General features: G+C 42.1%; 1 protein-coding gene across 1 annotated transcript; it reads left to right on the top strand.

The window, feature by feature from the left end:
* The first annotated feature begins 425 nt into the window (after positions 1–425).
* On the top strand, positions 426–17,100 carry LOC139250466 (NACHT, LRR and PYD domains-containing protein 3-like). The gene is given in 11 exon segments (XM_070872869.1): positions 426–489; positions 3,931–4,097; positions 7,150–7,321; positions 7,423–7,488; positions 9,857–10,198; positions 10,201–11,587; positions 14,463–14,549; positions 14,781–14,951; positions 16,332–16,502; positions 16,688–16,855; positions 17,013–17,100. Coding segments are annotated over 11 exon segments (2,883 nt in total).
* Positions 17,101–18,075: the final 975 nt, after the last annotated feature.

The raw sequence follows: 18,075 nt of genomic DNA, 5'->3' as shown, positions 1-18,075 counted from the left end.
ACCAACATTCATACAATGCCGCCACAGACTGTGTAAAACCGAATGAAAGATCCTTGCGTCCATCACATTCCTTCCCTGCAAAATATCCTATACCTCCGCACTGTGTGAGTAAATCTCACCAATGGGCACTCCCAATGCAGAGTCTCGGCCGACGGGAGCCCGTCTGGAACTGGGTTGTGGAGATCATCGGGACTCACTGGATTTCACTGGGCAGCTGTCTGTGTCACACCTGATGTGGGGAGTTGATCGTAACACTCGGGAAATGCTCGATCCCAGAGCTAACCGCTGTTGCACTGATGGGGAAGAGGGAATCCATATCCTGTTAACAAGGCAACGTTCTCCTTCTCATTTTAATATTTCCGTCTAACCCGCCTATTAATATATTTATTACAGAGCAACATAATCTGGGAACGCCTTTCACAACCATGGCTGAAGTTCCAAACAGGGGAGAAGATCGAACTTATTCAACAAGAATGAGAATGGACACAGGTAGGTTTAAAAATATTAAAATACAATTTCTGTCCTGATTAAGGTTCAAGATCTCGAGCATGAACCGGCAGCTCACACATGAAGAGTGGATAGGTCAGGGGCTGAGTAGAAAGAGGGAAGTAGCTGACCATGCAGAGGGTGGAGAGAGCCCATGAGTACTGGGACTGTCCAATAGATACATGTTATTGGAGAGTGTATGGTGGATAGAGACAGTGACACAGAGGAGGGTCTTCCTGAGTAACAGAGTGGCACCAGGGAGCAGGAGGCCACCCTGAGTGGGGCGGGGGTGAGAGGCAGATGGGGCTCAGAGTTAGGAGAGCGAGAGCGGTGGGAAATTCTATAGTCAGCCCTGAGCAGATCCCGAATGGTAAGCTACCTCCCCGGTGCCAAAGGGAACATCATCCTGGAACAGGTGAGACTGTCTCTGGGAAGGAAAGTAGAGAAGAAAATACCCATGGTCTGAACCAATAACATGGAGATAAATACATTTATAGAGGACATCTTAAGAGTGAAGCACGAAACTGAAAAACAATCCATCAAGCTGGAGGTCCCCGGATGGTTTTGCACTTGGCTGTGTATGGATGGAAATATGATGCAGTTCAATGTGGGGCTGCAGGGCTGGAGAAGGAATGAAGGGTTAACGTTCTTGCGGCACTAGAGTGAGTTCAGGGAGTAGGGAAGAGACGGCCTCAATCTGAACTCACCACCAACAATGGTTTTGCACTAGAAGCCCAATGGTCTACTCTTGCTCCTATTTGTTTTATTCTTATGAGATCGCAGGAACGTAAAGAACAAACAAACTTGTATTTATATAGTGCCTTTAATATAATAAAATGTCCCACGGCGCTTCACAGGAGCGTTACACTTCAAAATGTAACACTGAGCTACATAAGGAGATATTAGGACAGGTGAACAAGAGCATGCTCAAAGCGGCAGGGTTTAAGGTCGGTTGAAAGGAGGAGAGAGAGACAGAGTGATTTAGAACAAAAGGGTTTTCCAGAGAGCTGTAATAATAGAGAATCAAGGTGTGCGCAGTTCAGAAATAGGAAGGGAAAAAGCACAACTCTGGATGGAATTTGCCAGGCAGCAAGCTGTGAAGTTGAGATACAGGGGAAGCTGCTTGTAGAGGATGCAGTTCTAGGGTGATATAAAATATTTCCTTTACTTTTTAAAAATGATTGTAGACGTGAAAATGTTGGTGTGCTCGAGAAAGTTGTGGGTCTATATTTCACAATAACGATATAGAAGGAGTTGGATCTGGGTAAAATAGGATATGTTTATCCTAATCAGTGACTGGACTCGTATATAGTGCACACATAGTGTTAAAGCAAAGTGGAATGAGATTGGAAGGACTCTGACCACAATTTTTCAATCCTGGTTTGATATCAAAAATAAACAAGTGGACTGACGGAGCCCAAACAATGTTCCCGTTTGAATATGGAGAGAATCAAACTGATAACTCTGATCCAATTGGCTGTTGTGGTCAAACTCCTCGAATCTGTTAATCCAGGTCCAATTAGTGAGCATTTAGCTGTACATAACATAAGAATGTAATAACTAGGAGGGGGTGAAGGTCATTTGGTCATTTAGAAAGATCACGGCTGATCTGATCTTGGCTTCAACTTCACTTCCCTGCCCTCTCACCGCAACCTTTGACTCCTCTATAGTACCAGAATATGTCTATCTCCAAAATCCAATGATCCAACCTCTGCCTTCTCTGGGGCAGAGAATTCCATAGATATACGACCCCCGAGAGAAGAAATTCCTTCTCATCTCAGATATAAGTTGTCGACCATTAATTCTTAAACTATGTCCCCTTTTTCTAGATTCCCCCACGAGTGGAAATATCCTCTCTGCATCAAATGTTTCGAGCCCCCTCATTAAATTACATATTTCAATATGATGACTTCTCATTATTCTGAATTTAAATGTATATAGGTCCAAAATGCTCAACCTTTCTTCATGAGTCAACCCCTTCATCTCAGAAATCAACCCAATGTAGCTTATCTGATCTACCTGCAATACAAGTTAATCCCTTCTTAAATGCGGAGATCAAAACTACGCAGTACTCCAGGTGTGGCCTCACCAATACACTGTACAGTTGTAGCAGAACTTCTCTACTTTTATACTCTATCCTCCTTGCAATAAAGGCCAACATTCCATGTGCGTGCCTGATTACTTGCTGTGCCTGCATACTAACGTTTTGTGTTTCATGCACAAGGACCCCAAGATCCATCAGTACAGCAACATTTTCTAATCCAACTCCAGTTAAATAAGGATGATGAGGGCAGGCTGGAACGGATTAGCTGTAGCTAAGTGATATTTGACAATTCTACGAACTTACTGAAAATGCGGGACGGGCAAATACTATTTGGATCATCCAGCCTTTCCCACGCAATTGTGATATGTTTTTGTCCTACCCCAACCAAAAACGCATAGGTGAGGCGAATAAAAGGGTAATTTGGGGAATGGAAATCCGGGAAATCCCTCTCCGACCAATCTAGGAGATCGAAACTCTTGCACTGGGTCCCGTGAAGAGCATCCAGCATGCAAGAGGTGATGTCCTCCCAAGAAGAAACAGGTCCTGCTATCGCTTGAAAGAAGTCAGTGAATAAGCATCCTCCACACAAGTTTGCAGCCTGTTGCAAGGACCGTAAAGACCCACAACCTGATATCTAACTTATATCTGGCATTATACAACGTAACATTGTGACCTATGTCCGTCCCTAACATCTTTTACTGGAGAAACTCAATCACACTCTATTTGCTTCAACATCATATAAACCTGATCAGATCACTCATAATTCTACGCTTCCCTAAAGTGCAGAGTCCTATTCTTTCAACCTATCTTAATAACCATGATGTTGTATACTGGGAGTTAATCTAATTATCCTTTGCACTCGTTTAGAAGACTCAGTATCACCCACCATGTGAGGAGACTAAAACTGGACACAGTATTCCAAGTTAGCCTTTCACAAAGGCCTTATACGAGGATAAAATAGTATGCTTCGTCTTGTACTCAATGGTCCTGCGGATGCACCCAGCACCCTATTTGCTCCAGCTAACGCTTCATGCTATTGCTTTAGAGTTGTGTGCAGTAGAATGCCCAGATCAGTTTCTTTCTCCTCCTTCTTTTATGCTTTTCCCTGAATGGTGCTTAATGTTGAGCATTGCCCTGCCCATAAGATTAACACTGAATGTATCCAAGTTATACATCGTTTCCAGTCATAAGTCCAATGTCCGAAAATATAAGGATACAATTTTGTTGAGACGTGACTATATTGATCGATGGAATGCAGCACTTGCATTGTATATATGTGTTTCAGAAGGTGCTTGGTAATGTGTCCAAGTGGAGACTCCAGCCGTTTGGTATCAGTAGAAATGTAGCCGCTCGGAAAGAAAGTGGATAATGGGTTTAGTTTTCTCTGTTTGTGTTCACAGATACGAAATCGACAATCACTGAGTTATTGACAAAGTGCGACGATTACCAGCTGTTCCAGTTGACGAAATTCTACCGGGGCAGACTGGAACAGGCGATCGAAGGAGGGGTATATGGAGTCAGCTCTTTGTTAACATCCGAGAGGCATTTTAGTGAACAAGAACATCAGGTAAGTGGGAGAGACACAGAATGAACTTGGATTATTAAACATCACAAAAGTGGCAGGGTATCAGATCTTAGAAACATAGAAGGTCACAGAAGAGAGGCAGGCCACATAGGAAAGAATTTGGTAAAACTGAACATATTGTGAATCTGAAACAATGATATGAAGTGATGAAATTACCGAGCGGATCCGTCAGTCTGTGCACAAAGAAGAGAGCAGTGGCTCGGTTATAACTCTTGTTTGGAGTGGAACAAAATGGGAACAGTTTAAGAGAGATTGGGAAAAGGAGAGACCAGAGAGAACAGACAGTAGTGAGTGGGAAAGTCGTGAGTTGACTGACCTGGTAATTACTTAATGTATATTAAGGAACTGAGAGATGACAAAAGTCATCAGCAGAGTAAATGAGGCATTTCAAGAACAAAAGCAAAAGTTTAAAACGTTTAAAATGTATGTGATCCAAACAGGGAAATTGACCCAAAAATAATGTGAGGTTATAAAACTTGATGCCTGTATGGTTTTTCATTCTCCATCATCTACCACCGGGGGCCAATTCCAACTTCAGAAGAGGCGCAATAAGCAATTTAGAAATTGCCGTGGAGCATCCCTCCCTGGGAGGGCACTTTAGTAAATTACATGTAAGCAGCCTGTAATGGAGTAGAACTAAATGGAAATGATGATTACAGGAAATTATGTTCTCAGGGGTCGCTACTGGGACCACTGCTTTTCTTGACATATATTAATGAATTGGACTTGCGTGTACAGGCCACAATTTTAAAATTTGCAGATGACACAACAGTTGGAAGTAGAGTGAATTGTGATGACAATAGGAATAGCTTTAAGAGGACATAGACAGTTTGGTGGAATGGGTGGACATGTGGCAGATATAATTTATGCAGAAAATTGCAAAGTGATACAATTTAGTAGGAAGAATAAGGAGAGTCAGTATAAACTACAGTACAATTTTAAACTGGTGCACGAACAGAGAGACGTGGGGGTATATGCACACAAATCATTGAAGGGGGCAGGATAGGGTAAGACAGCATTATAAAAGCTAACTGGACCCTGGGCTATATAAATTGAGACATAGAGTGCAAAAGGCAAGCGAGATATGAACTTTTATAAACCCTGGTATGGCCTCAACTGGATCATAGCCAATTCTAGGCACCGCACTTTCGGAAGGATGTGAAGGCCTTCGAGATGGTGCAGAAAAGATATCCGAACATTATTACAGGGATGAGGGACTTCAGTTACATGGATGGTTCAGGTTAGCTGGAGTTGTTTCTCCGTAGAGCACAGAAGGTTGAGAGGTAATTTGATGGAGGCATTCTAAATCGTGAAGGTCTAAACTTCGTAGAGAAACTGTTCCCCTCGGCGGAAGGATCGAGAACCAGAGGACACAGAATTAAGATGATTGGCAAAAGAACCAAAGGCAACATGAGGAACAACTGATTTTTATGCAGCGAATGGTTAGGATCTGGACAGGACAGCCTGAAAGGGTGGTGGAGGGAGACTGAATCGTAGCTTTCAAAAGTGAATTGGATAATTACCTGAAGGAACATAAATTGCAGAGCTATGGCGAAAGGGCGAGGGAGTGTAACTAGATGAAGTGCTCTTGCAGAGAGCCCGCATGTGCTCGACGGGCCGACTGGCTTCCTTCTGTTCTGTAACCATTCAATTATTCTATGATAATCGGGCAGTGTGTTTAAAGGATGGTCAATTTGCTACCACCTGTCCAAGTTCAAAATCTACGCAACCCAGTCGAAACCCAAACTCCTGCTCACTGTTCATTACTGTTAATATCCCACCGAGTCTAATCCCAACTTCCTGCTCACTGCCCATTACTATTAATATCCCACCCAGTCTAATCCCAATCTCCTGCTCACTGCCCATTACCGTTAACATCCCACCTAGTCGAATCCCAATCTCCTGCTCACTGCCCATTACTGTTAATATCCCACCCAGTCTAATCCCAACCTCCTGCTCGCTGCCCAGTACCGTTAATATCCAACTCAGTCTAATCCCAACCTCCTGCTCACTGCCCATTACCGTTAATATCCAAACCAATCTAATCCCAACACATCCAGGCCAGCCACTCAACATGAACTTCAGCTCATCCAAACTTCTACTGCTTGTAACCTGTCCCGACCCAGGTCCCACTCCGCTATCGCTCGTGTGCTCGCTCACCTGTTGTGGCTACTGGATCTCTGAAGCCTGCAAGGTAAAACTACAATCCACCTGTTCAGATACCCTTATTGCCTCACCCTTCCCTATCTCTGTTTCCAGGTGCAACCCTACAACAGTCTCGCACTCTGGAATTACTTGTCCCAGTAAGTATGATCTCCTGTTTATTATCTGCCCCCACACCACCAGCTGCCATCACCAGTCTTGGCCAAGCATTCACCTGCATTAGGCCCACGCTCTAAATTCACTCCTTAAAGCCCTCCACCTCTCACCTTCATCTCCTCTTTAAACGGAGCACTTTCATCTAAAAGTAAGAAAAACTTTCATTTATATCGCGCCTCTCACAACCATCGAACGACCCAAAGTGCTTTACAGCCAATGAAGAACTTTTGAATTGTAGTTAGTGTTGTAATTTTTGAAACGCGGCCAGCAGTTTATACAGCAAGCCCCCACAAACATCAATGTGGTAATAAACAGATGATCTGTTAAGTGATGTTTGTTAAGGAGTAAATATTGGCTAAGACAATGGGGTTAACTGCCCTGCTATTCTTCGAAATAGTGCCATAGGTTATTTTACATCCTCCCGAGAGAGCTGACGGGGGCCTCGGTTTCAATCTCATCAGCAAGATGTTCAGTTTGAACTTGACCCATTAATATCTCATCCTCCTTGATTTTGTTTCAACACATTTATTTCCAGTTAATGGCTGAATCAAGATATTTACAGACTATTCAGTCCGTGTTCAAAATGTATCAGTGTCTGGCCCAGTGTCTGCTTTCTGTGCAAAAAACAACTGTCACTGAGCAGATCCTTTCCTTTTCATTCTCAGTGTTTTCATTTCACTACGCTCCTCAATATATCCATTATTATTTTTTACAGAAAATCACTGAGCTCATGGAGAAGGGAAACGTGACGGACAGTTGCAAACTTCTCCTAAATCTGGTGATGGAGAAAGGCTCTCAAGCCCGAAAGGTGATGTGGGAATCCTTTATGGAAATGCGCATTGGGGAATCAAAGTTGGACAAAATACTGAAAGAAATACAGGAACACGGTACGGTAAAATCACAGATTGAATAAAAATTCAGATTCAATACTGCAGATTTCATTATAATAAACCGATCAGATTTCATGAAAGTTAATTGTTTTAAACAGGTTCTGATCCAGTTGATTATATGAACATCGCACAAGGTTTATCCGAAGTACCCATTCACCTGAAAGGTAACTGACGAAATGGAGATTTCAAACCGTGTATTTCACTTCTGAGAATCACAATGTTCGACTGTAACCGTTTGTTTGTAGATTGTCAGAATCTGGGAATCAGATGATCAAAGGCAGTGGAGAAAATTCAAGTTCATGTGCATTTGGAATTAATCCTCAAGTATTCTGCGTAAATTGAACTTCCACTTCCCTAAGATTTTTGAATTAATGGTACATTTTCAGTTGTTGTACTGCACACGCTAATCCAGCTACATCCAGAACTGGCAGGATCCTGATAGACTGTGAAATCCCATACACACCTGGCAGGACCCTGATACACTGTATCTCCATGCACACCTGGCGTGGTTCTGATACACTGAAACCCCACACACACCTGGCAGGGTCATGATACACTGTGAAACCCCATACACACCTGGCAGGATCCTGATACACTGAAACCGCATACACAGCTGGCAGGATCTTGATACACTGAAACCCCATATGCACCTGATAGGTTTCTGATACACTGTGAAATCCCATACACACCTGGCTGAATTCAGTTACTCAGTGAATCCTAATACAATAGTCCTGTGTTCCACACTGACACACTTGTCTCGCAGTAAAGAGCAGTGCCTTGTGCTTGATATTAAGGTTCACCTGTGTCCCGAGAAATCTGTAGCACCATAAACTGAAGGGAAGCTGTGGAGAAATGTGAAACTTTAACATGTTATCAAGTCACAGCACAGAGTGAGATGTCAAAGTGTTGGGTCTGATCTGAGAAGATGTGAAAGAGAGAACGTTATTATACTCGAAGAATGGTCTTTAATTCAGGAGTATTTTCAACCCAATCTAATGACTAACTGAAACATATTTTCAACCTTCCAAACCTGCATGTACAGGCAACTAAGAGCAAAGGAAACAAAGGAGCTTGATTGCTCGAACAGTTCAGTTGAACTCTGTAAGTTTTCCACTTTACCTTACACTGAGAGAAAGAGCAGGAGTTCTATTCCTAACTCTACTTGCATTGTTATAAAATCACAATCCTTGAATGTTTGTATAAAACAGCTGAAAAACGGCTCACAAATTCTGAAACACTTTGTGACAAGAAAAGGCAATGAGGCCCAAATAATCCTGTCCCTGTAGATGGACCCACCAAACCTCTTCTCTCAGTTTATCCACAGAATCACATTCAATTGTCTCCAGACCCAGTTACGCTGTCTCTTTAGTGTCCTTCCCTGGTAACTGATCGGCCCAATCGCCTGCCCTTCAGGTAAATCAATTATCAAAAATCCCCTTCTTAATTCCCACATTCCATTTTCCAGCTTATTAATTATTTTGGTAATTATGAGACTGTTTCCTGCACGATTTTTCTGAATTCCATTAAAACATTTCAGTCACGTGTCATGTTCCCAAACACAATTCGTCAACCCCTCTCACCATTCATTCAACCTAAACTGCGAATACCTTAAATCATTTTCTGAATCCCCTCTGTACCTTCAGAATGACAGTAACATTTACCTAACATCAGGTGACCATTGAAGAGCAGGTAATACCCCAACTAGCCTGCCCATGTCCCGAAATAAAAGTAATTCATCTCTTGTCCATTCACAGCCTGTCCTACTATGTGCACACAATACGGCAGATAATAGTGATATTGAAACTTCAGTTCGAGCACCCGGAGGTTTAGAAAGGGAATTCCTGAGCTTAGGACCTAGGAAACTGAAGACACGGCCACCAATGGTGGAGCGATGATAACCGGGGATATGCACGAAGCCAGAATTGGAGCAGCGCAGATATCTCGTAGGTTTATAGGGCTGGACGGAGTTACAGAGAGAGGGAGGTGGTGATGATTTGCTGGGATTTGAAATCAAGAATTAAACTATTTGATTGGAGACATTGCCGGACCGTAATCTAATATCCAGCCACATAACCTGTCCAAGGTCTGAAAGTATCACCGTGCGATTCCTGAACATTCAGAATCTGTCCCTCTCCCAGTACTATCCAATGTTCCATTCCCCATTTCTGCACCAGGTTAGCACCACTGACGATTACAAAGATTGATCTGTTAGTTCCTCTACTGCAGTATGTGCACGATCTTGTAAGCGTTTGTAATGATATGTCTATAGTACCATCAGCGGGAGAATATCACCTTCATATGAATCGCCATGATCAGTCAATTTTAGAATATGCGGATTAGAAATTTTTCTCACCTATTGTTCACTTTCAAGCGAGGTTTCCATTAACAGAGTTTTAATTGTTACACGCAATTCTATTGAAGCTGTGAATGAAACGTTCCAACATTTTACTGAATTATGAAATGTTATTGAGAAGTAGTTCGATGACAATGCAACTAACATTGAGAACCACTTTCTGTCTGTTCTAATTGAAGATGTTCAACAGAGACACAAGGAAACACTCCGGGTACAAACTGAAACACTGAGAGTGAACACTATCCTAATAAAAGAGAAGGTTAGGGTTTTCCAGCTGGTTGATCGATATGCTGAGCTAACAGTCATTTCTCCTGTTCGATTTCGGAGACTTGTAAAACATGAACTGCTGGCAAGAGGCCGAGACCATGAAGTGTGGAGAGAGAAACATCTCCGGCGAGAACTGGAAAAGATCCGAACTGATCAGTTGTTCCAGAGCAGTTTTTTCCAGAGAAAATCCAAATCTGGGAGTTCAGCAGCAGTGATTGGAGTCTCCGGGATTGGAAAAACAATACTGGTACAAAAAATGACTGGGCCACTGGGAAAATATACCCACACTTTCAATTTGTTCTCAGTTTTAAATTCCGGGATTTAAACACCATTAACTGTACAATAAACCTGTGGAACCTGATAGTCATTTTCTATCCAGACTTGCGGAATATTCTGGGAGAGCTCTGGAAGCACCCAGAGGGATTGCTGTTTATATCCGATGGTTTGGATGAATTCAAGGACAGGATTGATTTTGCTGACAATCGGAGAAATACAGAACCTCAGCACAGGTGCACAGATCCCGAAGACCGGTGTAAAGTGCCTGACATTGTGTACAGTTTAATACAGCACAGGCTGCTGCCAGGATGTTCAGTGCTTGTGACCAGCCCCCCCACTTCTTTACATTTATTGGAAAAGGCTGAGATCAGTGTCTGGGCTGAAATCCTGGGATTTGTTGGCGATGAATGGAAGGAATATTTCAACAAGTTTTTTGAAGATAAGGCGGTATCTGCAGCTGTTTCCAAACACGTGGAGGAGAACGAGATCCTGTACACCATGTGCTACAACCCTTCCTACTGCTGGATCCTCGGTCTGGCACTGGGTCCTTTCTTTACACAAAGAGAAAGGAACCAGCAGCGAGTTCCCAAGACCATTACTCAACTGTATTCTTACTATATTTACAACATTCTGAAAACCCACAGCCGAGAGATTGAAAGCCCCCGTGATGAGTTACTGAAGCTCGGTGAGATGGCCTTGACAGGAATCTCCGAGAAAAATATTGTGTTCAGAGATGGAGATTTGATCAAGTACAATCTGCAACCTTCCCAGTTCCTATCTGGGTTCATGATGGAACTTTTGGAGAGAGATGATTCTGCCCAGAGCCTGGTGTACACATTCCCGCACCTCACCATCCAAGAGTTTGTAGCCGCACTCGCACAATTCCTGACTCCAGATCCCGGCGACATCCTGAAACTCTTCAGTGAATGCCACAGCAAGGAAGATGGGCGATTTGAGATATTTCTCCGTTTTGTTGCTGGTCTCTCCTCCCCACGTGCAGCTGGGCCCCTGGAGGAGTTTCTGGGTAAATTTATTCATCAAACCACCTGTCGCGTGATTGACTGGGTGAAGGAGAAGGTTGAAGAGGAGATTGGGAACACAGGGAGTGTAACTTGTAAAAGGAATCTCCTAAACACATTCCACTACCTGTTTGAATCTCAGAATGCAGCAATCGCTCAGCTGACAGTGGGATCTGTGGAAGCACTTACATTTAATGGATTGACATTGACTCCGATTGATTGTTCGACCCTGTCTCATGTCATTGGATTCTGTGATACAATAAAATACATCGATCTAGGGAGCTGCAACCTGCAGTGTGAAGCACTCCAGCGGCTGGGACCCATACTGCACAAAAGCCGCGGGTTGAGGTAACTCTTTATTTGTCTCTAACTATTGGGTGAATTGTAGAATAGTCACGGATTGTGTTGCTGCTCCGTAATGAATGGAAACAAACAGTTCAGCAAAACCAGAGAGATGCAGATTGAACACAAGTAGACCAATAATAAGATGATCGGTTAATAACTTCCGAAAAAATTGAGTACCAAGAACGGATCCTTTTGAACAAGTAGCCATTTTACAGGCTTTATCGGATCAACATATACAGGTCACTGAGTGTCTGATAATTTAATTACAGTACAGCTTACTTCGTAAAGCTGGATGCATAATGTAAACATAAAATATAATCCGGCCATATAGATAACATTAATTTAACATGTATTCCACATCCGCTATTTCAACTGGAAGCAGAACAGAAACTCGTTTTAAAATCACTAACAGTGAAATATTTATTCCAATACCGTGCAGGGAGTGTCTCTCGAGGGAGATGTTTCCTGCAATGTGAATATTGGTGAATCGAAAATTCGTTCGGCTGCGAATGTTTAGAATTATTCACAGTCCTATACATTAAGACCAGAATGCAATCCAGAATCCGAAATCTGCCAGTAAAAAGATTCCAATCTAACGTGGCGTGGGGTATTAGCCCTGGAGTACAGACACACACCAGTCAGCGGTGGGGCCTCTCAAACAAAGGATGGCTCCTGGGTAAACCAGGGGCATTGACGCCTGGAATTTCACATAAACCAGCAGCATCAGGCACACCAGAAGCACCATCAAACATACCAACATTCTCCGCAGTGCAGGGCTGAGGGCATCAGCACCCGACCACATTTCTGCCCGGGAGATCAGGGATGGCCTCACCATGGCCATTTGTACTTCCCTTGAGGCCACAAGGTGCGCCAGGTTAGGACCACCCTCCACCAAGAAGATGAAGCATTGCTCACAATGCCGAAGCCATCCCGTTCACAATTTTCAGTATTGCGAGGGGACGGTTATATCTCAGAATTCAGTGCAACTCATTAACCAAATTCCGCAGGTGCACATGAGCAAGAGCGGAAATTATTGTAAATAACGATTTCAATGTTTGACAGCACATTAACAGAATTTGTTTGTGAACAATAGCTAAACCACACAAGTGTGTTGTTAGTTGGTATGATTGGACTAGGATGAGGGAGCGAGTGAGGAGTGTCGAGTGAGATGGACATGTGATAGTATATGGAGAGGGATGGGTGGAGGTGCAACGTAAGTTGGCGTGAGCAATAAGAACATAAGAACATAAGAAATAGGAACAGGAATAGGCCATACGGCACCTCAAGCCTGCTCCGCCATTCAATAAGATCATGGCTGATCTGATCATGGACTCGGGTCCACTTCCCTGCCCGCTCCCCATAACCCCTTATCCTTTATCATTTTTGAAACTGTCTAATTTCTGTCATAAATTTATTCAATATCTCAGCTTCCACAACTCTCTGAGGCAGCGAATTCCACAGATTTACAACACTCAGAGTAAAAATGTCTCATCTCAGATTTAAGTGGGTGGCCCTTTATTCTAAAATCACGCCCTCTAGTTCTAGTCAACTCAGTCAGTGGAAACATCCTTTCTGCATCCACCTTGTCCAGCCCCCTCATAGTCTAATACGTTTCAAAAGGTCACCTCATATTCTTCTGAATTCCAACGATTGGAGGCCCAACCTACTCAACCTTTCTTCATAAGTCAACCCCCTCATCCCCGGAATCAACCTAGTGTACCTTCTCTGAACTGGCTCAAAAACAAGTATATCCTTTCGCAAATATGGAAACCAATACTGCTCTCAGTATTCCAGGTGTGGCCTCACCAATACGTTGTACAATTGTAGGAAGACTTCCCTGCTTTTATACTCCGTCCCTTTTGCAATAAAGGCCAAGATTCCATTGGCATTCATAATCACTTGCTGCTTCTTTGCAGTATACTTTTACGTTTCATGCACAAGTACCAGCAGGTCCCACTGGACTGCGGCACTTGCAATCTTTCTCCAGTCAAATAATAACATTCCCTTTGATTTTTTTTGCCAAAGTGCATGGCCTTGCACTTTACAACATTATATTCCATCTGTCAAATTTTTGCCCAGTCACCAACCTGCCTATGTCCTTTAGCAGATTGTTTGTGTCCTCCTAACACATTGCTTTTCCTCCCACCTTTGTATCGTCAGCAAACTTGGCTACGTTACACTCAGTCCCATCTTCCGAGTCGATGTGCAACAATAGGGTAGGGAAGGCAGAGTGATGTTGATGTGACGAGTGGCACAGCAGGATGAGGTTCACTGTGGCTTTGCGATAATGTTTCCTGATCCACAGAGATCATTGAAAAGTTTGCACTGCTGCAGCCAGGTCCTCCTGGCTACCTCGCTGTCTTGTGCACCCAGGCTGCATTGGTCTCCTGGTGAGTTCGCTTCCCCCCAAGGGAAGGGAAGAGAACGTCCCTGCGTGCTGTGAATTCCTCCATACGCATATGGCGGTAGTGATGGGAGAGCAACAGTGCAGCCCTGCACCTTTGTGCAGAGATTGTCAGTGTTTGCAGTAGCTCACTGAGAGCACAACTCTTAAAATGAATTTCAACATGGTCCATTTAAGGGAACCGGCTGATGTCGCATCACCAGGCTCGCTTCCTCCAATTGGCCGGGAACCGTTGGGCAGGACTTAACATGGAAAATCAGGGGAGCGATTCACAGAACGGGTTGGAGCCGGTCGCTCGATCGGGACCCGACACCGACCCATCTCAGAGCAGACCCGCCCATGTGGGAAATCACAGCCGAAAACCGGGTTATTAATTTACTGAAGTACTTTCAGTGATTGCTGTAATAACTGAAAGATAAAATATATCAGATACCGTGTTTCATTCAGATTGTTTCTCTCTCTGTTTGTGTTTAGATTGAGTCACAATGAACTGGGACGTTCAGGAGTGAAACTGCTGTCTGCGGCTCTGAGGGAACCGGACTGTAAAATACAGGAACTACAGTAAGTAGCAGACACTGTGAGACTATGTTGATAATACCTGGATGTCTGACACTGAATAACATTAGTAGTAGTAACAGTGTTACTAATAATAATGTTCAGTGTTTATTAATATTAGTAACAGTAACAGTTTTACTAATAATAATGTGCAATATTATTAGTATCCGTAATAGTGTTATTAATAAACACTGGGGAATTACGCTAATTCGTGTTATTTCTCTCTCTGCTCCTCAGGCTGTGGGCTGTAGGTCTCACAGATTCTTGTGCCGAGCCTCTCGCCTCTGCTCTCAGTACAAACCGCTCAGTGACGATTCTGAACCTGGGTAATAATGAACTGAGGAATTCAGGATTGAAACTACTTTCTGCGGTTCTGAGAAACCCGGACTGTAAAATACAGAAACTGCAGTAAGTAGCAGACTGTGTGATATTGTGTTTCTAATAACGGGATGTCTGACACTGAACATCATTATTAGTATCGTTAATAGTGTTACGAATAATAATGTACAGTGTTAATTAATATCAGTAAGTGTTATTGATAAACACTGAACATTATTATTGGCATCAACAATAATGTAATTTATAAAGTCTGTACATTATTATTACTGTTTGTAATAGTGCTATTAATAAACACTGAACATTATTATTAGTATCAGCAATAGTGTTATTAATAAACACTGTGCATTATTATTAGTGTTAGTAATAGTTCTATTAATAAACACTGAACATTCTTATTCGTATCAGTAATAGTGCTATTAATAAACACTGATCATTATTATTAGTTTCAGTAATAGTGTTATTAATAAACACTGTGCATTATTATTAGTGTTAGTAATTGTGCTATTAATAAACACTGAACATTCTTATTGGTATCAGTAATGGTGTTATTAATAAACACTGAACATTATTGTTAGCATCAGTAATAGTGCTTTAATAAACACTGTACATTAGTATCAGTAATAGTGCTATTAATACATTATTATTAAAATTAGTAATAGTGCTATTAATAAACACTGTATATTATTATTAGTGATAGTAATATTGCTATTAATAAACACTGAACATTCTTATTGGTATCAGTAATGGCGTTATTAATAAACACTGAACATTTTTGTTAGTATCAGTAATAGTGTTATTACTAAACACTGTACATTATTATTAGTACTAGTTATAATGCTATTAATAAGCACTGAACATTCATATTGTTATCAGTAATGGTGTTATTAATAAACACTGAACATTATTGTTAGTAGCAGTAATAGTGCTTTAATAAACACTGTACATTAGTATCAGTAATAGTGCTATTAATACATTATTATTAAAATCAGTAATAGTGAAATTAATAAACACTGTATATTATTATTAGTGATAGTAATATTGCTATTAATAAACACTGAACATTCTTATTGGTATCAGTAATGGCGTTATTAATAAACACTGAACATTTTTGTTAGTATCAGTAATAGTGTTATTAATAAACACTGTACATTATTATTAGTACTAGTTATAATGCTATTAATAAGCACTGAACATTCATATTGGTATCAGTAATGGTGTTATTAATAAATACTGTAGATTATTGTTAGTATCAGTAATAGTGCTATTAATAAATACTGTACATTACTAGTATCAGTAATATTACTTATAATAAACAGTGTACATTATTATTAGTATCAGTAATAGTGATATTAATAAACACTGAACATTATTATTCGTGTCAGTAGTGGTGTTATTAATAAACACTGGGTATTCACTCTGATTCCTATTATTTCTCTCTCTGATCCCCAGGCTGGATAATGTCGGTCTCACATATTTTTGTGCCGAGGATCTCGCCTCCGCGCTCAGTACAAACAGCTCACTGACCATTTTGAACCTGAACAACAATAAACTGAGAGATTCAGGAGTGAACCAGCTGTCTGCGGTTCTGAGGGACCTGGACTGTAAAATACAGAAACTGGAGTAAGCACCAGACTGTTTTAGATTGTGTTTATAGTAACTGGATAACTGACACTGAATATTATTATTAGTATGAGTAATTGCGTTATTTATAAACACTGAACTTTATTATTAGTATCAGTAATAGTGTTATTAATAAACACTGGGGATTTATTCTGATTCCTGTTATTTCACTCTCTGATCCCCAGGCTGAGAAATGTAGGTCTCACGGATTCTTGTGCCAAGGATCTCGTCTCCGCTCTCAGTACAAATCGCTCACTGACGTTTCTGGACCTGGGATTTAATTCCTTCACAGACCGATCTTACCCCGCTCTCTGCCTCCTCATACGGACCTGCAGGAATCTGGAGCAGATCGTGTGAGTGTTTGTGTTAATGTTTAATGTAATGAAATATAAATAAGTTCAGCCACTATTTTGGGGTAATATTTGACTGTAATTATTATTGAAATATTAACCCCAGTCTCCCTATTATTTACACTGTTGTGCAACCTGTTTAATCTTTAATCTGTCACAGGCTGCAGGGCAATCAGTTCAGTGCAACCGGAAAGAGACACCTGGAGTCGCTGAAGGAATCCAGACCTGGCCTGACAGTGACCGTGTGAACATTGGACTGTATGACCATCACTGCTCCCATTATGTGAACATTTCACTGTATGACCATCACTGCTCTCATTGTGTGAACATTTCACGTTTTATCATCAATGCTCTCATAGTGTGAATATTTCACTGTATGACCATCAATGCTCTCATTGTGTGAACATTTTACTATATGACCATCACTGCTGTCATTATGTGAACATTTCACTGTCTGACCATCACTGCTCTCATTATATGACCATTTTGGGCCGATTTCCTGCCCCTCCCTTTTAACACCCCCGCGCTCCAAGTTTAAATACTAACGCCCTTTAACGGTTTCCCACTCGAGCTGAGCGAGCATCATCTCCCGTTGTGAAGTCAGAGGCCCAGCCACATGGTCACGGTACTCAGACGCCTCTCGCCCCACAGCGCTGCTTCTGCAGGATATCCGGCGATGAATGTTCCCCAATGGGACACTGGGGAAATGCATCGACAGGAAAGTCCCAGGATGGGGCTCAACTAGGCTGCAGTGGGACACTGACAATTGCACTCAGTATTCTGGAGTTCTCTGCAAGTGAGGAGTCGGAGTCTGTAACAAGTGTCCCTGTGTACAGTGTGTCTCCCAGTGAGGAGTCAGTCTGTGTAACAAGTGTCCCTGTGTACAATATGTGTCTCCCAGTGTGGAGTCAGACTGTGTAACACGTGTCCCTGTGTATAGTGTGTGTCTCTCCCAGTGAGAAGTCAGACTCTGTAACAAGTGTCCCTGTGTACAGTGTGTCTCTCCCAGTGAGGAGTCAGTCTGTGTAACAAGTGTCCCTGTGTACAATATGTGTCTCCCAGTGAGGAGTCAGACTGTGTAACACGTGTCCCTGTGTATAGTGTGTGTCTCTCCCAGTGAGGAGTCAGACTTTGTAACAAGTGTCCCTGTGTACAGTATGTGTCTCGTCTCTTGTCTGGAGTCAGACTTTGTAACAAGTGTCTCCCAGTGAGGAGTCAGATAC

Source organism: Pristiophorus japonicus, unplaced genomic scaffold (genome assembly GCF_044704955.1).
Source record: "Pristiophorus japonicus isolate sPriJap1 unplaced genomic scaffold, sPriJap1.hap1 HAP1_SCAFFOLD_379, whole genome shotgun sequence".
NCBI classification, from domain to species: domain Eukaryota; kingdom Metazoa; phylum Chordata; class Chondrichthyes; family Pristiophoridae; genus Pristiophorus; species Pristiophorus japonicus.
Note: the sequence above shows the minus strand (reverse complement) of the source record. Positions and strands in the feature narration are given on the sequence as shown.